The following is a 23,067-nucleotide window of genomic DNA, read 5'->3' as shown; positions in this document are numbered from 1 at the left end:
CGGCCCATGGAAGAGGAGGAGGAGGAGCCGTGATGGGCTAGCGACAGCAGTGAGGAGCCCCGAGCGAGCTCAGCCTTGCCAGCTAGCTCCGCGGTCCCACGCGGGTTCCCTAGAGCTCGCTCCGTGGGGAGCGCGCAGCGTGCTTGGAACCGGAGCATCCAGAGAGGATGAGGCGGGGACCCGGCCCAAGTTGGGTGCATCTCTCGGGCGTCCGGCAGCGGCTGTATCTCGGCATGAATTAAGAAGCTAGGAAGATGGAGCTCGGCACACTCCTCGCCCAGCCCGGGCTCTGGACCAGGGACACCAGCTGGGCACTCCTCTATTTCTTCTGCTGTATCCTCCCTCAGACTGCCCCGCAAGTACTCAGGATCGGTGAGTGAGCCCCAGGCTGCCTGCTCGAGAGACGTGGTAGCTCGCGGCACCAACGCGGGTGTAGCGGGTCCCGGGCGAGGCAGCGCGCGGCGGCGCAGGAGCAGGAGCTAGGGAAGGTGGAGGTCAGTGCGCACGGGAGGCTACACAGCAAACCAGGAGCCGCGTCACTGCTTCCCTCCTAGAGGGTGCCGGACTTTCCAGGGAGGTACAGTTGGCGGGGTTTTCAATCTGGGCTCCAGGAACGCGGGTTAGAGTGCGGGGATCCAGGTTCGCAGGGACGGGCACCCCTACTCTGGGCAAGGGATCGCGCGCCGCCGCAGCCACTTGAGTTGGGTGCAGACATGAGCTCTCCCAGCCTCCTGGGTGGGCGTCTGTCAGTCCAGATCCGCAGTCCCGGTGCCTGGCAACCTGGGCTCTGGGCACTGGCGAGTATGCACGAATCTCAAGAGTAGAATACACGGACCACTAGGGGTATGGGAATATTCTAGAGCCTGTTACCCCAGAGCCTCCAAGTTTTTATGCCTCAGTTGGGTTCTTCCACATGGAGTCTGCCAAGTCTGACGGGTTCCACTAGACTAGGGCAGGGTTCAGATCTGACTTCGAGCTGAAGATTCGAAGAGTGAGAAGGACGGTCAGTTAGCAACGTCAGCAGACACTTAACGTTTCCCACTTGCTCCCTAATCTGCCCGCTTGCCTGCCACTGAGCACGATCCAGTTCCCAGTCCAGGTAGCTTCGTAGGAGATTCAGGGCTCTGATCTCAAATGAGATTTTAAAAAAGGCACTGGAAGGCTAAATGTGGGCAGCCCAAAGATGACAAAAGGCAAGGACAGTGGAAGGGGCGTGGACTCACAGCCATAAATGTACAGCACTCACCACCAAGGTTTGGTCTGTGGCTGCATAGGGCAATTTCTGAGCTTTGAGGGTTGACACAGCTCTTCGCCTTTCAAACCAAACCCGGTTATTGTTCTCTTAATCTCATTTGCCCTCCTCCTTTCCCAACCCATCGGGCTTCTTAGAGACACAGTCACAGAGGGAGCCCCAGGTGAAGTTGTGACATCGCATGGGTCTCTTAGCTTCTCCTGTCTTCCACTTTCAACCACAAGAGTGAAGCCCTGATCTCTGAGGACTTCTAACTCACCCTTTCCAGGAACTAACAGAATATGCCAGGAGCAGTGCCAGGCAGCGGCATAGTGGCACTTCCTGAGCAGTTGAAATTTCTCACTGTGCTAGCTCTGACCTACAGTCAGCCCCTTTACAAAAATTCAGAACATAGTGGGTTTTATTTTTTTAATCACTGAACATGCCCATTAAAAGAAAAATAGAAATGTGCTACTTTGAGCTGCAGATCCCAAATACTAACTTTTACTACAGACATGTTTTTTCTAGACTATGGGTAATTTTAATGTGCATTGTATTGGATAGTTTAGGGTCTTTTCTAAAACAGATTCAAAGTATTTATTTTTTAAAAAAACTTACTACTATACATAACTGAAATATCCTTTACCTGAGATAAGTTCTAGGTTTAACATCCTGGGTTTTGGGGAACGCAATCAACTCTACTCACCCTGGTTAAAAAAAAAAATTCTGAACAATACAAAGTAAGGAATGAGTGTGCGTGTGTTATAATCTCCAATACTTATTAACTTAATTGGGGTTTTGCTTATGTATTTTACCTTTTGAAAGAGACAAATCTAGGGATGCTAGAAATGGCTGTGCTAGCCAGTGTTCCTCCTCCCCGTATAACAAGAATAAGGTAGCATTTTCCTTTCCTATATCCCCCACACCTAAAGGAACTCAGGAGGAGAAGGGAAAAGGATGCTTTAAGACATATTTGTTCACAGATCTGAGTATTTGTCTAAGCTCCAAGCAATCACAATCATCTATGTAAAAGTAGTTTTCAAAGTGAAAACAACCAACCACTGACCTTACAAACATATGCCACAAGATAATGAGATTTTCTTTTTTCTAAATGTGAGCCAACATGCATGAAATAAAATGGCATGGCCTGGCCTGGTGTTGTTTATGTGCAGTACAAATATGTTACTCCTTCTGGCCTGGAGTGATCTGTGGCTGATGTGAGCACTGTTGCCCTGTAGGCACCTAAGGACCAATGCATGCTTTTAAACGAGCAATTTAGCACTGTGGAAACCAGCTTTACCTCAGAGGAAACCTGTTTCTCTACAGTGACTTTCTTGTGTCAGTCAAGTGCAATACTGAATACAAAAAATTAACATAAAAGGGGTTGGGGACTAAGCCAAAGTTTATGTGTGTGTATGAGTGTGTGTAAGGAAAGAGAAAGGAGAGTTATATTCTTTATCATATCCTGTCCCATCCTTCTTTCCAACAAACCGTCAACCATCCAAGCAACCGATCAATCAACTAAACAATCAACCAATCAACAAAAAGGGTCTCTAGATTATGAACTGGCACGTTTTTTAGTGACTTAAAATATTCAAAGTAAAGTATAGCAAAATCAGTAGGCACTCAGTACTGGGTCCTCATATGGAGAAGGCACTCAAATGCTTGAATGAATTAATTACTGGTCTACTTTTCTTGTCAAAGTGTCTGCTTAAGCTTCAGCTTTGGAGAAAAGGAGAAAAGCTAAGATAAAATTCATGCATACTGAATATTTGAGAGGGCACTGAGTTCACATATACACATGATTTGAGCATACACTGTGAATGTCTATCGGAAAGTTTATAATCTTATGCAACAGTTAAGAGACAGAGAAGGCCAGTAGGCTAGTGGTGCCCTTAACATTACTTCTGCACTCGAGAAGTTTCCCAGCAACTTGCACAGAAGAGAAATATAGCTGGTTGCTGGGAATTGTGTGGAGCTGCTGGGGTCATCCCTGCCTCTCTGTATACACCAGTGTATATCAACAACCAGTTAGTTGACATACGCAATTAGTTGGTCTGTGAGCTTCACAATCACAAATATCTTCCTTAATTGGGCAGCTGACTTATAACTAATGGTTAAAACAGGATCTAGGTAACCTTGGTAGATGTGGCCCACCACCACTAATTGAAAAAACATTCCAAGTGCATGTGCAATTTTAGGGCAGATGTGTAATATTTATAATAAGAATTACAGAAAGATCGATAATATATTTGTGTGCATCATCTCAACACATACAATTATAGAGGTCATGGTAAAAACAGGATTAAGAATTGAGTAGTGGGCAGCCAGGCTTTCTGAAGCATGTTTTGGTGTCAGAAAGCATAGGTTTGAGTCCCACCTCCACGATTTACTAGATACATGGATGAGTGAGTGAGGGTTATTTAGTCTTACCAGGCCATTGCTGTTGCATCTGACAAATTGAATTAAAACTACTGCAAACCTCACAGTGTCATTGATAAGAGCTCAATATGAAAGGGCTTTGAGTAATATCTGGATACATTTGTTGTAGTATTACTGTTGTTATTTTGTTTTTACTTCTAGTTTTTAATTATTTACATTTTCTTCCTAAACAGGGACTTAACAGTTGATCAGTGTATCTTTATAAGGCCTTTAATAGCCTTGAGCCTAAATCTCTTCATCTGTGAAGTAGCCGTAATGGTATCAGCCTTTCCTATTTTACAAGGGAAGATGAAATACTCTAATTTCTGTAATTTGCCAACAAACCATCAAATAAAGATGTTACTATTGTGTAGTTAAGTACATCACAAAAATAGAAATATTGTGTAGTTTTATATGAATAGTGTGGAAAGCCATAGCAACAATATCATTGTTCACATGCTTTTATTTCCTTGGGAGAAGTCCAAATTTATTTTATGTCAATCATTACCTTGGCTGTAGCATCATTTTTGGATATTTTAACCCAAAGATCCCCAAAGTTCCAAGTAATATTTTTATTTGTTCATATTTTTACATAAGTGTGTACAGGCCCATGCCTTTATTTTTAGGCACTTAGTTTTTTCATCATTTTAATATTCATTCTTCATTCAACAAATATTCTTTGAGTTCTCACTTCCCTAGCATGAGCCAGACACACTTATAAAATTGCAGGATGTACACCAGTGAATAAAATGGACAGCATCTGCCCCTTGAGGTTTGCATTCTGACAATTGCAATCTATACTGCTGACGTTTTTCATCAGATTTTCAATGTGGTCACTTTAAAATTTTTTTCAAATATTATTCTCGAAGAGTTCTTAGTTAATGTTCTGCCACTGATTTATTACATCAATTGCATAGTCAACTTGGAATAAGTTCTGGCTTCCAAATGCGTAGAGTGTGGAGAGTGGTACATGCTGCCAAACTTAGAAGAAACTCAGAAACTCAGAGGAGAGTTGCCTGTGTTTAGGAAGACCTCTTTGGCTGGAGGTAGAGTCACTGAGAGAAGCACCTGTGTCTTCAAAATCATCTTGGTCCTAACATGAACTTGAAAACTCCAATGGACACCGGAAAAATCTAAAGAGAAGGTGTCTGATAGTGTGATATAAAAGGGAGTGCCTGACAAATATTAACATGTTTCTGCAAATGAGCAGATCTTTTCCCTTAACAATTTTACCTGTGTCATTCATCGTTTCATTTAATATTGATTTTATGGCCCTAATGTTAACATTGCATAGACCTCAACTTCAGCTACTTTTCTTGTAAGGTTTGTGATCTCTGGTTTTCATTGAGATAGTGACTTTGCGGAAGTTCGGTTATTACTGGTGGAAACACCAGAAATTGAAACTAGCTATTCTGGTCTCAGGTTTTGAGTTCCTTGCATTAAATTATGCCATATTGTGTGTAGACTTACGTATGCCAAGTATACACAGTATAAGTGTGTATTCAAACAATAAATAACGCTTACTTTAAGTAATTTAGTTACCCAGAATAACTAAAACAAGAGTTCATTTCTCTTATATTTGATTTCAGCTTAGTATACACTATATTGGTCCTAACATGAACTTGAAAACTCTGATGGGCACTGGAAAAATCTAGAAAGTATCTGATGGTGTTACATAAAGGGGAGTGCCTGGCTAATGTTAACATGTTTCTGCAAATGAGCAGATCTTTCCCCTTTCACTGTGTGTACTAAGTGGAAATCGAATATAAGAAATCAACTCTTGTTCTTGGTTATTCAGGGTAACCAAATTACTTAAAAGTGAGTGTGATTTATATGTGAGACAACTAGCAAAGAGAAAAACGGATATTATCAGTGAACTCTCCAGAATTTCTTTTTTGAAAGAGTTCAAAGAATGCAATCAAGTTGGAGAGGAAGACTTACTACTTACTTATGCCTGGCAAACACACTGTTGTCAGAGTGTACAGTTAACTGGGAAGGGTTTAGAGGAAGGGTTGATGGGGACAGTAGTAGTGGTAATCTCTCAATCCTCTTTTGTTGTTTCACTGATAATTATCCGTATAACATAGGAAGTATCATTCATATTCTAAAATTTTCCAAAAGTTATTTAGACTAGAAGAAAGAGCAGTGGAGATCTCAATTCTGTTTTGTTGTTTCACTGATAATTATCCATATGACATAGGATATATTATTTATGTTCTAAAATTTTCCAAAAGCTATTTAGACTAGAAGAAAGAGTAATGGAGGACTTCAGGGAGAAGGGGATTCATATTTCCAGCTGCCTTTTTCTAATTGACTGAAACTGAGAAGATTATTTAATTTGTTACTCTCAGTTTTGATATCTATGGAAGAGAAAATAATAATGACAAATGTATGGTTTATCATAGGAATAAAATACATCATCTGTAAAATGCATGGCATACCTTCGATCTTGAGGAAGATAGCTCTCCCTCTCTCTCTCTCTCTCTCCCCCCTCTGTCTCTCTCTGTCTCTGTCTCTCTGTGTGTCTCTCTGTCTCTCTCTCTCCCTCTCTGTCTCTCTCTCTCTCCCTCTCTCTCTCTGTCTCTCTCTCTGCCTCTCTCTCTCCCTGTCTCTCTCTCTCTGTCTCTCTCTCCCTGTCTCTCCCTCTGTCTCTCTCTCTCTCTCTCTCTCTCGCTCTCTCTGTCTCTCTCTCTGTCTCTCTCTTTCTCTGTCTCTTTCCTTGTGTCTGTCTCTCTCTCTCTCCCTCTCTCTCTGTCTCTCTCTCTTTGTCTCTCTCTCTCTGTCTCTTTCTCTTCCTGTCTCTCTCTCTCTGTCTCTCTCTCCCTCTCTGTCTCTCTCTCTCTCCCTCTCTCTCTCCCCCTCTCTCTCTCTGTCTCTCTCTCTCTCCCTCTCTCTCTCTGTCTCTCTCTCTCCCCCCTCTCTCTCTGTCTCTCTCTCTCTACCTCTCTCTCTCTCTGTCTCTCTCTCTCGCCGTGTCTGTCTGTCCCTCTCTCTCTCTCTCTGTTAATGAACAGGGTAAGAGTTCTGTGCTCCACAATCACCTATTTGAGCAAGTAAGCTGGGGGAAATGTTCTTACTTGGAGATTCATGAGGCACATTTGTATAGTAAAGGCTTTTTGAAATTCTGCAGCAAAACAAACAAACACTCTGTTTCTTTTGTTTAACCCAATGTCTTTCACATATTTACTATTGGAAGACCCTTATTTGAATCGTAGCTATTAATGTCCCACTCAACTTATGCTCCCCAGAGCACACCTGACCGGTAAAACCACAGCAATTTCAGCACACACAGCCAAAGTCACATGGCCATACATCCTGCAGCTGCTTCCTTCTAAGCCAGAGTCTGCCATTCCCAATTTCAGAACATTTTCTTAAAGGTTTAAGATTACCACGACACACGGTTACCTATGTAAAAACCTGCACATACTGCCCATGTACCCGCGCCTTAAAATAAAAATAAAAATGAATTAAAAAATAACACTTAGTATGGTGGCAGATATTTTGCATGCTTAATATTTTTTTCTTTAAGAAAGTATACTTAGTTGTTTAATACTGATCGCCCTCTTTTATTTAGAACATATTCTTAAAACCACACAATCTATTCTAAAGGTTTACCATTTTATTAGCATAAAATGTGATTTGGGGCCATTTTCCTTTTCTTTTTCTCTTTTTTTTTTTCCACTAGACTTGCTTTTTAACATTGTTTTAAATTGAAAATTCGTATTAGACTTATAATATCTTTTCCAGGAAAGTAATTTGTGGTAAATTCAAGGTCTATATTTAACATTTAACCTATTCTTTATTTTAAAACGCTTATCTGATTTTTTAAATGACAAATTGTCATGGTGAAACAAAAGCATTCAAATGAAAAGGAATGTATTTCAGCTAAATTAATTGTATTAATTTCTTATCTTGATTTACTACTGAGATTGAGTTGTTGTATCTAATTGGAAACTCCCTACTTATTATACGGCACTGTCATTGTTTTTCCAATTAATTTATTTAAAATAATCAAATTGATTGTTCGAAATAATAAAATAATTAGAAAAATAGATAATCCTGGAAAGGAAAATTTAGAAAAGGAAAGAAGTAAAAACATTTAATTTATAATCTCATTTATGAACTACTGAAAAAAATGAACTCTTTAGAATAACTTTCCCAGGTTACTTGGACAATATTTTACTTTTTTCTTACTAAAAAACTAGGAATTTTCTAAAGTACATAATGAAATCTAAGGCAAGGTTAGTCACAAATTGAAATTAACAAGCAATGATATTGACTAAATAATAAGTAAACTACTGGCCACAAATTAATCTCATAGAAACACCTCCCACAGCTTCAAAAGATTTTCTTTTAGCTTTTAAAAATATTATTTGGCGCATTTGTCAAGTAGAGCAGTTACATTTGAAAGATTAGGTCATGTTTTGTCTTTCGATTAGTTACTATTTCACTAGTATCCTGGCTAGGTAAAGCAAAAATACAAAATAAAGCAACCGTATAACAGCCTATCTACTGTCTTTAAATTTCAAGGGAAGTGTGATAATGCAGATCTTTATATCAGAATTATGCCTGTGTGTTTTTATTTAACAAAAATCCAATGGTTAATTGTTATTATTACCATCAGTTATCAATTTGGAGACTAACAGTTCACTACGACTTACTACTTCCTTTTAAATATTCAAAAAAGTATTAAAACATTATTTTTTACACTAAACAAGTCAAAGAGCACAGACAATCTTAAGGCAAAACACCTGTTTTATCTAATGATTGATTAAAACTCAACCTATACATGGGTTAGTATACACACACATGTATTTCCTTGCTCTGTCTGCTGAGAGGGCTTAGGAACAATGATACCCCAGTAACAATGAGCACTCCTGGTACCCAGGGCTCCTGAGGAAAAAAAAAATGTATTATTCTAGGACTGGGAAGGGAGATACATGAGATCATTCTGGAGAATCTTATGGTGCCGGAAAGTAAAGAAATGCTCCCATGAATGCATACTGATATAGATAAATGATTAAATAAATAAGTAGGGAGAATAGGCAAATCTGGCTCAGCAGAAGAGCCAGGTGATCCAGGTTAGCATCAGCAGTGGGAGGTTATGCTGATAGTATTCACGCTTGATAACAGGTGGTGCAAGTCGTGTGTTACCTATCTGGTCTCCCTCCCTGAAGCCTAGAGCCCTATTCTAATAATGAGAAAACATCGGACAAATTCCAATAGAGTAGGACTCTACATAATAGCTGACCAATATTGATAAAAACTACTAAAGTCACGAAAAACAAGGAAAATCTGAAAAACTGCCACAGCCAAGAGAAGCCTAATAAGACTTAGTGAGAAAAATGTAACGTGCTATCCTGAATGCAATTCTGGAACAACAACGACAAAATGACATTAGGTAAAAACCAACGACACTGAATAAAGATTGACTTTACTTAATAATAATTTATTGATACTGGTTTATTAATTTTATCACTGTACCATACTAATGTAATAATAACGGGAGAGAAGATGTGGAGTATATGTGAACTCGGTACTGTATTCTCAATTTTTCTGTAAACCTAAAGCTGTGCTAAGAAATAAAGTCTATGTTTTAAAAAGATTCAACCCATATCAAGGTTTCTTCTGTTACTGTTTCTACCTACTCTGCAGTACATAAAGATCTGCAGCTGTATCAAGGGAAATAAAACGAAAAAGCCTTGTTCATGCCATACAATATGCTACATGCAGGGTTTTCTAAGAGTGTCCTTAAAGACAACAATATTTAATGTTGAAAAAATCATTGAAGAAATAAGCTTTATATAAAAATTGCTAATCTGATGGCTATACATCCTCTTTAGAATTCTGCAGTGAGTTTGTAGAAAATCAGACATTAGCTGTTTCTATCCATTAGCATCTTGGTCTTCAGCTATTATACTTTTTGTACTTAAATATAATTTACTGTTGAATATTGATTCAAGCATTGTAACATTCTGTTAGATGCTTTAAGTGCTGATGTCCTTAAATGAAAAGTCGCAGGAAACTATTTGCACGGAGTACTTTTCTTAGCAAATTGTCTAAATATGCCTTTAAAAATCAATACTTAATTCCCAGAGGGGGAAAAAATAAAACACTTCATAATGCAGATTGGGGAAAGGATGGTAAAAATCAAGTGTTTTTATTTTCTTTCATTGTGAGGACTCAATTATAACTTTTAAAGGTTTTATTTTTTCCTAAATTTTAAACTTCTAAAATGTTGGATTACATACTTTAGTCATCCATAAACAGATGTTGCATTCTGATGAACTGGCTATGTTTACATTGTATGAGATGTTACTGTACTTTGTCTCCTAAAAGCGGATTAATCAGATAGAGCCATTCTTCAAATCTAAAGGCAATATTTGCCTGGGCAGTGCTGTTCCTTTTGTTCTTAGGATGTATTTGAACCCTACGGCTGTTTCCATGCATGTCCACTGAGTTGGCAAGGACCTTTATAAATGATTGTGAATCATCTAAATGTTCAACAGGAGGGAAAGGTTAAGAAAATAACAGTAGAATGTCCTCCAGCTTCATTCATGTTGCAGCAAATGACAGGATTTCATTCTGTTTTGCGGCTGAATAGTATTCCATTGTATATATTTACATTTTCTTTATCCATTCATCCGCTGATGGACACTTAGGTTGAGTCTGTTTCTTGGCTACTGTGGATAATGTTGCAGTGAACTGGACTGCAGATATCTCTTCAACATGCTTCTTTCAATTCCCATGGATATATACCTAGAAGTGAGATCGCTAGATCATATGATAATTCGATTTTTAGTTTTTAAGCAACCTACATACTCTTTTCCTTAATGGTTGTACTAATTGACATTCCTGCCAACAGCATATAAGAGTTGCCTTTTCACCACATCCTTGTCAGCATTTGCTATTTTTTTGTCTTTTTTGATAATAGCCATTCTAACCATTCTAACTGAGGTGAGGTTACCTAAGAAACAAAGCAATCATTAAATATGATCCGTAAGAAGAAATAAGCAAAAAATGCATACAAAATAATATAGACCATAGTGTATGGTTTTACATACTTTGGATTGGGAATTTATATAGTTCATTCTTGCTTATACATGATAACTTTTAGTTAGTTAACGTGGAAAAGGGAACTTTATTGATTTTGTTAAGATGGTAGAATTGTGGGTGAAAGTTGTCTTTCACTTTTATTCCCATTAATGTGTTTTGTCCAGTTTAACAATGATTAGTTAAGGATAATATTTTGTAGATTCTCGATTATTAAAGCAGACATTTGCCTGCAGATTGCTGTAATGAAAAGTGCACTGGAATGAGAGTACTTCTACTTCTGGTGGTTCTTAGCTTGGCCACGTCGCATAACCTCCTAATAAATCCAACCCTTTGTCTGAGAGTAGTGAGTGGTGAGCACGCACATGGGTGCCTCTGCTGATCTCCATATCTGTAATACCCTCTGCAGTATCTGCTTCATTTTATTGTCATCGGGATGAGCTGATATGCTGCATGAAGATGTGCAGCTGTATTACATTGAACATTTTAGAGCCGCAGCATCCAGTGTGTGGAACTTTGTTTCCCTGTAATTAATCTTAACTGGCACGCATCAAAGTGAGGACCTTGATGTGGCCCCAGTGGGAGTCTCCTCGCTTTCTATTTCAAACGGAAATTATTTTGAATCTATTTTCTCTCTTCTCCCTACAGAGATGAAAGACATGAAAGGAGAGGCATTTGCTGTCATTCCTCTGGGACGTCCACTGGGGTGTAGCTTGTTCCACCAGGTCCTGGGTATCAGCCTCTAATGCATCGCATTCCCTGTCCAAATCCCTGACTGGGTAGCTCCGTGTGGCTCACTCTGCTGCTGCCCATCCTTTAAGACTCGGCGTGTTTTCCGTCTGGTCTCTCATTTAGCTGGTGCCTACCTAGAGTCTCTTCGGGGTGGAATTTGTGGCTCACACAGCAGCACCCACTCGAAGTGATAGTCCTGCTGGCTATCTCAGGCTCTTTCTGTCCTACTATATCCTGCCTTCATCTCGGCTTTCCTGGTGGCACCTTGAAAGGCCAGTTGTACACCATGGTCCTCCACTCCCAGAGACCCACCCATCTGTGGGCATGGGTTTTCTCCAAAGCTAAGGGATTTTATTGACCTCCTACCTTGACTGCAGGTCTCCCAACTCGAAAGGGAGGAAAGATGGAGCTGAGTTCTTGTATTATCACACGTCTATCTCAGCTCTCAGGTTCAGGCTGTAAACACTGCTGTGGTATTTAAAGCAATGTTTCTTTTTTTTTTAAATTAAAGCAGCAACAAAAGAAGCAACAATAACAACAAACTTTTCAAATTTCAGTTTTTGGCTTTGCAACAGAAAGCCTAGGCCATGGATGTCCAACCCTTTGAATGTGAGGATGTTTTTGCTTATCTCTGGTGGCAGATATCATGAAAATTATGCCCAAACCTTTTTTCTTAGTTCATCAGCTCTCCTCAGTGTTAATGTATTTGATGTGTGGCCCAAGACAATTCATCGTCTTCCAGTGTGGCCCAGGGAAGCCAAAAGGTTGAACAACCGTGGCCTAGGCTTTAGGACTAGTGTCTCTGTGTCATTCTCTCTATATATATCATATATACATGTATATATGTGTATATATATGTATATGTGTGTATATATGTGTGTGTGTGTGTGTATATATATATTTTTTGTTTGTTTGGTTTTGGTTTTCTTTGAGATGGAGTCTCGCTCTGTCACCCAGGCTGGAGTGCAGTGGTGCGATCTTGGCTCACTGCAACTTCCACGTGCCAGGTTCAAGTGATTCTCCTGCCTCAGCCTCCTGAGTAGCTGGGACTACAGGTGCCCACCACCACAGCTGGCTAATTTTTGTATTTTTAGTAGAGACAGGGTTTCACCATGTTGGCCAGGATGGTCTCCATCACCTGACCTCGTGATCCATCTGCCTCGGACTCCCAAAGTCCTGGGATTACAGGCGTGAGCCACCGTACCCAGCCCATATTTTATATATTTATATAAATAATATATAAGTGTGTATGTGTCTGCATTTATTACAGCTTATTTCCATTAGCATATATAATATAAGCATTGCATATACATATTATTAAGCATATTTATTGCATATATTATACACACTACAGCCGAAAATACTGAATATATAACATATACTACATAGTATACATAAATTCATATATAACTATATACAAATACATATATAGTTGTGTATTATTTATTATAATTATCCTTTGGTTTATATATTACATATATATTACATATATCATTATACACATTATAATATATACTACATATCATATATAATATACATGTATTCATAGATAAATTCACATTTATATAATAAGATTCCAGTCTGCATTTTTTTCTGTCTCTTACCTATTCAACCTGGAGGCAAATCATACATGAAGCTATCATTGCATTTTGAATAACTAGGCAAGGCAATGTCTGCGAATTCTGGTGGTGTGGAGCGGGGAGGCATCAGGTCCACACAGACCATGCCAATTTGTTATGCTTTTAGGATGTTCTGAGGCTACATACAACTGAGTTTGAAATATCTGTTCTGCTTCTCCTGAGAATTTTCCTGTTGGTCAGATTGAACAACAGGGAACACACGCCATCATCCAGGCTCCAATTAACTCGGAAGGATTGATGATTTTTTACATCTGTGGAACATTTGTGAGAAAACAGACAGTATGATATCACAAATAAAGTTCCTTAGGGAAAAACATAATTGCATAGAAAACACAACAAAATTGTTAGAAATAATTGTCCATTATTACCTTAACCTAAGCAGTATACTCCTCTTGGAATAATAATGGTAAATAAATTGTAAAGAGAAAGAAATCAGACCCAGAAATCTATTTGAACAAGCTGTAGAAGGCACATAGACTTAAATATATATGTGTGTGTGTGTGTGTATATATATATAATTTCTTATATAATATATATATAAAAAACTATTTAAGATGCACAAATAAATTAACAACAATAGTGTTTAAGACCAGGCAGAGCCTTTAAAGATCTTAAAGTTCAACTTTTTCATTTCATAACTGAGAATACTAAGGCCCCAGAAGCTTTACAGAAATAAACACTCAGTAAGCAAGCCACAATTCTTAACCTTCTTCTCAGTGCTATTTTCTTGCAACTTTGTTTTTCTCATGCAACTAAATTGAAAGGTGTTAAAAATCTATATTTGAATGAATGAAAAATAGTAACCAACTAACAAAATTCATACAAAAGTCTCAGAGTACAAAAAGCACTGGACTAATCAGTGTGGTTTCTTCAAATCAGGATGCCCATTGTAGAGAATTCTGAAATGTGTCTTAAATGAGAGAGTGGACATGTGAAAGGGAGGTGAGGCCAGAGGGATTATTATTGTAAATACTCAAATCTAGGGAAATTTTAACATCCAGGGAAAATATCGATAAAGAAATCCTAACAGAAATACATTAAACTATACATATCTTGAAGGTTTTTTTTTTTTTAACTTTGTATTATCTAGGTATTTCTGATTAACTATCTACAGTTACTTGAGTGAGCAGAAATGTCTTCATATCTAAAAGGGCTCTTAGAAAAAAATAAAGTTAGCATTTACAAACGAGTGGTATAGAGCATAACAATTTAGAATAGTTAGAGTCTATAGCCATTGCAATTTGTATTATCCTAATTTAACTGGAAATATTGAAGTGAGTGTTATACTTTGGTTAGGCTAACTACATGTGCATACAAGGGAAGAAGGCTAAAGAGCGGTATCTGTCACTCACTTTTTGAGAACGTCATAAAAAAATCAGGAAGGCAGCCCATCATTTGGAACTTTGAGATTCATAGTCTCACTCCTATATCAGATACAAAAGTGAGGTGGAATGTATTATTGATATACTGCTCAAAAAGATAAAATCGGTGAACAATTCCTGGAGAGCATGCCAAGTTTGCTGTACTGTTCCTGAAGGCTGGCCTGCCTTTTGTTTCATGTGAAGTAATCCTTCAAATCAACTTCTGGGTTTTGCAAGGTAACAGTTGACCTTTTCTTCTCCCTTCAGACTATGAAGTTTTAATTTATGTATTCACACCCTCTCTGTCATTTACTTATTCATTTATTCATTCTTATATTTATAGCTTGTCTTGTTCTAAAAATATTTTAAAGGCTTATAGAAATACATATGTTATAATCTGATCAAATACGTTAATGAGAATGGAGGTGAAGGTGAAGCAAGATTAAGGCAGGGGTGTTTCCCTGAAAAGACGCCAAAAGTGGACGAGAAAATTGTATCCGCACTTCCTGGCAGCTGAATTGAGAAGGGAAACAGAACAAACCTGAGTTTGCAGAGTCTGGTTGCTTAAACAAATTACAGGTTTTTCAGGTTAAAAACCATGCAAGAAATTTATCCTGTGATCTTGATAAAGGGAAACAATGTGATGTTATAGATAACATACCTACGATCAAATCGGTAGTGTGTTTCATACATTTGTTTCTCATGAAGTGCTCAATACAACTCTATGACAAGGCATCACGTAGTAATAAGAACACTTCTACAAAATGTCTTGGTATGAAGCTTGGTTTGATCTAGACTTCAGTTTATGGTATCTAGGGAAATGGAGGGCTTGCATGTCACCTCATCATCATTCGTAATGATTGCTCCTTGAGTCTGAGCTTTTTCTGAAGGAGAGTAGCAGAAAGTTAGAAGGAAGAGGGGTTATGATTAAGTGTGCATTTCTGCTTAGAGCCAGATCCATAAACATCAGAAGGTAGGAATGAGGTCCTTCTGTGAAATTAAGAAACCCAAATAAGGTACCTTGTTAAATAGAAGACCACCTCACCTCTAAGAGGATGAGACATCTGGAAGCAGAGGCAATGTTTTACTCAGAAAATCCTTGCAAATAGTTTTAAATAATGACAAGAGTCACCAAAAGGTGGGAAAAAAAAAAAGGTCGGGGGAGAATAAAGTTTTTTGAGACATGAAGTTTAAATAGCATGTCTTTCAGGTAAATTCTAAGACAGGTAAGTTGGAGATTGCACATTGACCTTATATATGATTATCTGTAAACCAATAACATGTTCAGTAGACTGTGTGTAGACTATACCTACCATGGTGATTGGGTTTCAGAGCAGTTGTTCTTAGCCTTTCTTACAGTAACCACAGAATAAAGCTCATCATATCATGAGGTCAATGCTTCATAACTAAATATACACCTGTTCATCACTTCATCACAACCCTTCTTCCATCTAACCTTATTTCATGTATGTATATGTATCTCCTCACTTTCAGATAATAATTTCCAATTTTTTGTACTCTTGTTTTCCTTTGATTTTGTATTTTGTACTTGCTTAACTATGTTTTTGTTGTTTTATTTGTTATTAGAGTCTTCTCTGTATATCTCAGTCTGGTCAGTAATAAAGCTTAAATCTTTTCTATCCCCTCTGAATCTTTCAGATACTCCTCTGTAATCCTAATCATCTCCTCTTAGAAAAGCCTATTTTATCTAACAGGACTATTGATTATATAAGGCTGAAGGGAAATAACTAAATGTTTGTCAGTCTGTGTTCTGAATATCAAATTTGCCCACCTTTCTGTAGACTCCGTATTTCAGAGTACTACCATGCGCTTAAAATGTAAGAACAAGCAAACAAAACCTGAAACATTGGCGTGTTTGGTTTAAGGTTTTGATCTTTGTCTGATGTTCCTGAAAAGACTCCTTTAACTTTTGTTCAATTTCTTGTCTTTTTTTCTGAGAGAAAGGAAACACTCATTATAACTCCATGGTATATTTCATTTTCAAACACACTTCTCTATTTTGAGTTCAAATTAAAGACTCCTGTCACATCTGTAAAATGCCAAGCTGAGCTACAAACTGAGTTAATGATAGCTTCCTTCTATTTCATGTTTATTATTACAATGTTTTACTAGCTTTCCCTAGTTTTCTCTCTTTCAAACATGAATATGAATGTGGTACATTAGATATTATGCAGAAGTACAAATTCTCCTTTATAGCTGGCTGAGAAAAGCTTGCAACTGACATTTCGACTGAAAAGTAAGATGCAGAAGAGAAAAAAAAGAACTTCACTAGGGCCTTTTGAAGGAGGACAGTATCACCCTACAAGTCAATATGTGACCATCCGAATTAGCATTATATTTCATAAATCTATCTACAGCATAATTCATACTCAGTCAGAGGGAAATATGGCAAAATTCCCTGCGGAAAGACTCATTTTTGTATAACACATACACATACACATAAACACACACAAATGGCACAGAATTGTGTAAATCAGTACACAAGTCCTTTTAGGCCAAAAAAAAAAAAAAAGAAAGAAAGAAAAAGGGTGATTGCTTTCTAGCTAGTGTAGACTTGAGAAAACCATTTTATGTTCTGCAGTCTGGTCTTATGCACCAAACACTCATATCTGAGATTCTTCCTGAAGAAATAAAACACGTTCTGAAATTCTCTCTGCATCTTATCCCAAAAGTCTGCTCAAAAAAGTGACTTACTTAGAGGCATACAAATGCAAGACCCAGTCATGAAAATGAAGTGTAAAAGGCCTGAGGAATACAACAGCAAAAGTTGTAAGTTTGAACTTTAGTCATTTTTAAGCAAAGTAACTGTTTGCATTTATTTTTATTATTTTATTATTTTTTTTAATTATACTTTAAGTTCTAGGGTACATGTGCATAACGTGCAGGTTTGTTACATATGTATACTTGTGCCATGTTGGTGTGCTGTACCCATCAACTCGTCAGCACCCATCAACTCGTCATTTACATCAGGTATAACTCCCAGTGCAATCCCTCCCGCCTCCCCGCTCCCTGTGATAGGCCCCGGTGTGTGATGTTCCCCTTCCCGAGTCCAAGTGATCTCATTGTTCAGTTCCCACCTATGAGTGAGAACATGCGGTGTTTGGTTTTCTGTTCTTGCGATAGTTTGCTGAGAATGATGGTTTCCAGCTGCATCCATGTGCCTACAAAGGACACAAACTCATCCTTTTTTATGGATGCATAGTATTCCTTTAAGTAAGTATACTTTTTAGCATACAAGAATTAAGAAAATTAGTTGAAAGTACAGAAAAATGAAAAATTCATTTAAGTTGCTTCTAATATATATCATATTCTTTTTCTAAGATTGCCTTTTTCTGAGACTTGTAGTGTCCATGCAATGTTGTTAAAGAATAAATCATTTTTATACGATAACATATATGTACATTTAATTATTAAAGGCTATAAAGATTAGAAAGGTACGCATTTTTAAGATAATTACAAAATCAGTTTTCTTCTACCCACAGAAATTATTTTTTAACAGTGTTTGGCATTTATTGAAGAAATAAACAAATATATAGGAAACTTATTTTAAAAATAAAGATGTTAATGGTTTTATTGATTCACTTAAAAATTCAGATATTCTTTGTTGGACACAAGTCATTAGATACACAGGTTTATATACCATCTCTTCACCGTTACTCCAAAGTAGAAGGTAGTTACATCTAATATAACCATTTTATTGATGTAGAAATTGAAGTCAGAGTTTATGAACAAAATCAAATTAATAGTGATCTTGCATATAACCCAAGACTGGAAAAGACATCTTGTAAACACGTTGTCCAACTTGGTAGCCTGCATCATCTAGACTGTGATAATTGCTAATCTTTTCTTTCATCTACCTTTATTTACAAAACAATAGTATCACCCAGAAGGACAACTTTAGTAGGGTATCGAAAGCAAAGGTAAATCTACTTACCTGCAGAATTATTCTTAGATTATCTTAAAGTAATGAGCACCTGGTACCTGAGGAAATACAAGAGGTGTATTATCAATGGTAATTTTTAAACCAAAATTTTCAGTTTACTACAACTAAATTTCTAGAACCTTGCCTAATTCTGTTAGTCAAGCTTTTAGTGTACATTAATTTGTATAGCAATATTAAAGTGAGCTTATGTGCAGAGAAACAAAACCAAATTCAAAATACTTAATTAAAAACGAAGGGAACTTGAGTGAAATTTTAGATGTTAGAAGTCTGGCCTATTTTTTAATTTATTTATTTGATTTATGAAAACTCAACTTTTACTTGAAAACCCCTAGGGAATGATTGCAGATTAAGATACTTTTTTAACTGTGAAGTAAAACCATTAAGAACAGCAACAATTTGAATTAATAATGTTAGTGGACCTTGCAATGAGGACTAACATGCTGAACTGGTCATTTTTATTGTGAAATATGTTGGAAAAACCTTGCACTAGTATTTCAACAGCACCCTTTCCATTACACTTATATACTAATTTGAATCTGTCAAGTAACTCCTCTAGAACAGTTAGTTGTATGCAACTGCGAGTCATTTTTTTTTCTTCCAGGGGACATTTGGCAATGTCTGAGGACATTTCTGTTTCTACTGTGGGAGTGGTGGAAGCTGCTACTGGCATCTAGTGGTTAGAGGTCAGGAGTGCTACTAGACATCATGCAATGCACAGGGTAGCCTCCACAACAGGGAACTAACCAGCCCAGAATGCCAACAGTGCTGAGGTTGAATTTTAGGGTGGAGATTATGAACAAAACCTAGCACAGGTTTAGTGTAGATGCTTTGGAAATCCTGCTCCAGAGAAAAATAAATAAAACCATCAATCACCTATTCTCAGATGGTATGAACGGAAGCCACATATCATATTAGTGTTTTGCCATGAATCAGGAGCACTCATGGCAAAACACTTTCGATAACACTTCCCTTGTCCAGCGTGTATGGTGCCTCTTCTGAAAACATGTCCATCTGAAACACAAAACAGATACTACAGCAAGTTACACAATCAAGCATAAAAATGCACCTCACTCAATGGCTCTCCAAGCTTCGTGAGTGTCTGCTATATACAGACCACTGGATACACATGAATGAGCAGGGTAGACTGTCTTCATGGAGCTCACGCTGTAGGAAAGGCACATGGATGTGAATTAAATGATCACACAAATAAATATTTTATTCTAAACTATGACAAATATTACTAATGAGAGGGTCATGGTTCTATGAGCTCCTCTAATGGGAAAAACCGACAACGTTAAAGAAAGTCAAAGAAACTTTTCCAGGATAAGAAGTTTGTGAGTTTGTATCTGTAAAAGAAGTCATTCCTAGAAACTGACTTCAAGAAAAAGGAAAGAACTCCAATTAGGGGAACAGCATATGCAGACGTCTAAAGTTGAAAAGGCATGTGTACTCAGTGACAATTTAGCTCTTTATTAATACTTTTTGTTTGACTGTGTGGGTAGATATATGTACAATATCCTTTCCTAGTAGCCCTTTCTAATAATGGGAAAATGAAACTATTCCTCAAGTTAAATTTACAATGTAGAACTAGTTATTTAACCAATAGCTATCTCCCCCAAATATAAAATTTAAAACTTCTCTTTGAAGAAATACAGAAATGAAGTAGAATGTTCTTATTATCCCCTGAGAGACTGTGAACAAAGAAGCAGAGCAGGCAATTTCTGGGAAGAAAAAACATTTGAAATATTTTTCTTTGCCTAAATCTTCATTGATTCTTCTATTCTGCCTCTGGGAGAGTCCTTGTTCCTGTAATGGTTTTCCTGAACCTCTCCCCTGCTCCCATTCCTTGTCAAAGAACACAGGGAATCAAAGAATGTCAGCCAGAAATGATTCAAAACTTAATTTGTTTATTTACAAATAAAAGAAATGGAGGCACAAAGAGGTCCTCACTGTTTCATGTCAATTTTTAAAATAATTTCTATCCTGAAGCACGCTGGCTCCGTAAAAGGGACTGTTTTTTAGCACATTAAACCTCTTCAAACCACTCTGTAGGTTTATTCAACCTTGTACTTTGTAAAAGTACAGAAGTCATTTACAAATACGGTTTTAATAATGAATCAAATGGCTGTTTCTAAAATTAAAACTACTCCTTGTAGCTAGATAGACAGCAAACTCCGTGTTCTAGCGAACTCTTGGTTCTCCTGTAAGTCATTTAGGGAGTGCTACCTTTGCTCAGTGAAGAATTAAGACAAAGAAAGCCCTGAGTATGTTTCCCACATTCCCAAGCTCAAGAAAGTACAACCCATGTTGAACAAGTTGTGTAGGTGTGTGTTTATGAACCGCCCTGAGATTCACTCTACTTACAGATTGCTGTAATACTTCTTGCAGAGAGCCTGGAATGCATCCTCTGTGTGCACAGACACTAGTCTGAAATCACTCAAACCATGCTTCCTCCAGCAAGAGACACTTTTCTCCAGTGACTATGATGGATATGCTCTGTTTGCCCCTCCAGATTCACTCTTCACCAACCTCTAACCTCCGTGGACTTTTAGGAGTTGCATCAAAAGTTTCTCTTGCCTTCAGGCTTCATATTGCTTTTGGCCAGTGCAAGGCAACATCAGATTGGAAGGCAGGACAGCTAGTGGCTTTGAGTTCCTCCCCTTCTATTGATTTACTATACTCCCCTTCTATTGATTTCATGTAAGATGCTGTGGCTGAGTTCCTCCTCCAAGCGTCTTAGCTCATTTTGGGTGCCTCTCTCCTAAAGCTGCAGATGTCTCAGTGCTTCCTCTTCTTGACCCTTTACCCCAGGATTGATACGTTGCCGGTGGCTTACAGCTGTTGCTAACTCTCAGTTATATCCCTTGCCTTCCCCTTCACCTGTTGCATGCTTATCACCTTCTTCAAATACTCTTACAGTCACCTTCTATGAATGTGCCATCGGCTCTCTGCCAGAATGCTGACCTAGACAGAGGCTGGATGCAATTGGGCTGAAATATCTCTTGACAAAACAAAAAAATAATAGAGATAACATAAGCGTGCAGCTTAGTTTGATATATCAGATATTTTCCACAATCATTTCAGTTAGGTTTTCTGTAATATGCCATTTTAATAATGTGATATATGCATTGTTTCTGAACATCTATTTATTTGTTTTGCGTATTTTTCTATTAGTTACCAGAGCATAGGCACTTGGTGAATATGCTTGGTAAATAAATATTGACACACACACACACACTTTACATTATTATGTGCTATGAAATATGCCAGAAATAGATGAGACTTGGTCCTTGCTTTTAATGATTTTCAATTTAGATAAAAGAGATATAACATATACTGGTGGATATTGAACTGTTCAGGAGCCTGATTATGAACATTCTATACCTTTAAATCTCCGCTTCATATCTAAGTATGTGTAAGAATTGGGAAAATTGCACAGCTTCTCTTAGCATCAATTTTCTTGTCTGTAAAATGAGATTGGTTATGTCTACTTCACTGGGCTTTTGAAAAGATTGGTTGAGCTTGTATATGAAAAGGATTAGCAAAGTGCTTGGGAATGTGGTTAATACTTATGAAAAGTTAATTGCCATTATTAATGTTACCATTACTTCATTTGCATGTAATTATTTGAGATTCATAAGTAAATTTGGATTTTTAAAATTTTCTTAGTAATTCTAAGTAGTAACTCCTGTCAACATTATGCTCATTTTTGAGTTGAGAGAATTTAGGGGAGAGAATAAATTATATAACCAGGTTCATATAACCTGGTTATATGATATATATGATATAACCATATCAAGTTTGTGACTAAACCAAGAGGGTGGGATTTTTTGGACAATTTTTATCCTAAAAACATAATAATGACTTCGAAAAATGTCACAAAGTATATTACAGGTTATATAAATTCTTAGAAAGTTATGCATTTCTAGTATCTGAATTTCTGCACTCTGGAAGAAAATATAAAACATTGAAATGGCTTTATGAAATCAACCTTGTGGCAACAAGTTTATAGAAAACTCTTGCTATACACAATAAAGTCACGCCTAAAAATGTGAATGTACCACAAAAATACATGGTTCATTTGAAACAGGTATTAAATTCGTATCAGAGAGATTCCACTGAGTAAGTTATATATTGTTAAGTCCATTCTTTATGTTTTTTATAAAAAGAAGTTCTCCACAGCTCAGAAATGTGAATCCCACTTTAGAAGGTATTTCATTTTTACAAAAGCTAATTTAGTGGGATGGTAGTTGTGAAGTCATTTGGAAATAAAATAACTTTGAATAAGAAGGTTTAATTCTAGCTATTTAGAGTTTCTACTGACATGGTATCTTGTGATAACAGATATCATCAGGCAAGGAATAGATGCTGCTTCCTTAATTAGTCAAGAAACTTTTATGTTTTTAATTATGTTTCAGTTTTACTCCATGTCTCATGTAAGTCATATTTTGAAGAAGCACATATTGTACCTCTCTTCTGTGGAAGGCATTGGCTACTAAAGATTCTCAGAGAGGCATGTTGACCAAAGTCACCCAGAGAGAGTTAGGGAAGACACAAATCAACTCCTAGAACTATTTCAACAGAATAATCCTACATATTTTTATAAATTAACAAAATACAGCAATTTCATTCATGAATTAGCATAAGAAATCTGAAATACATAAA

General features: G+C 37.3%; 1 protein-coding gene across 6 annotated transcripts in view; it reads left to right on the top strand.

The window, feature by feature from the left end:
• Positions 1–235: 235 nt before the first annotated feature.
• Positions 236–23,067, top strand: part of LOC105472767 (glutamate ionotropic receptor kainate type subunit 1) — a 404,586-nt gene continuing 381,754 nt past the window's right edge. For all 6 annotated transcript variants that reach the window (XM_071095553.1, XM_071095551.1, XM_071095552.1 and 3 more), the window contains exon 1: positions 236–372. In XM_071095553.1, the coding sequence (XP_070951654.1) occupies positions 255–372 (118 nt within the window). In that variant the 5' untranslated portion in view covers positions 236–254. The remainder of the gene's footprint in view (positions 373–23,067) is intronic.

This window comes from Macaca nemestrina, chromosome 4 (genome assembly GCF_043159975.1).
Source record: "Macaca nemestrina isolate mMacNem1 chromosome 4, mMacNem.hap1, whole genome shotgun sequence".
In the NCBI taxonomy this organism is placed as follows: Eukaryota; Metazoa; Chordata; class Mammalia; order Primates; family Cercopithecidae; genus Macaca; species Macaca nemestrina.
The sequence above is the reverse complement of the archived record's forward strand: the minus strand, read 5'-3'. Positions and strand labels throughout refer to the sequence as shown.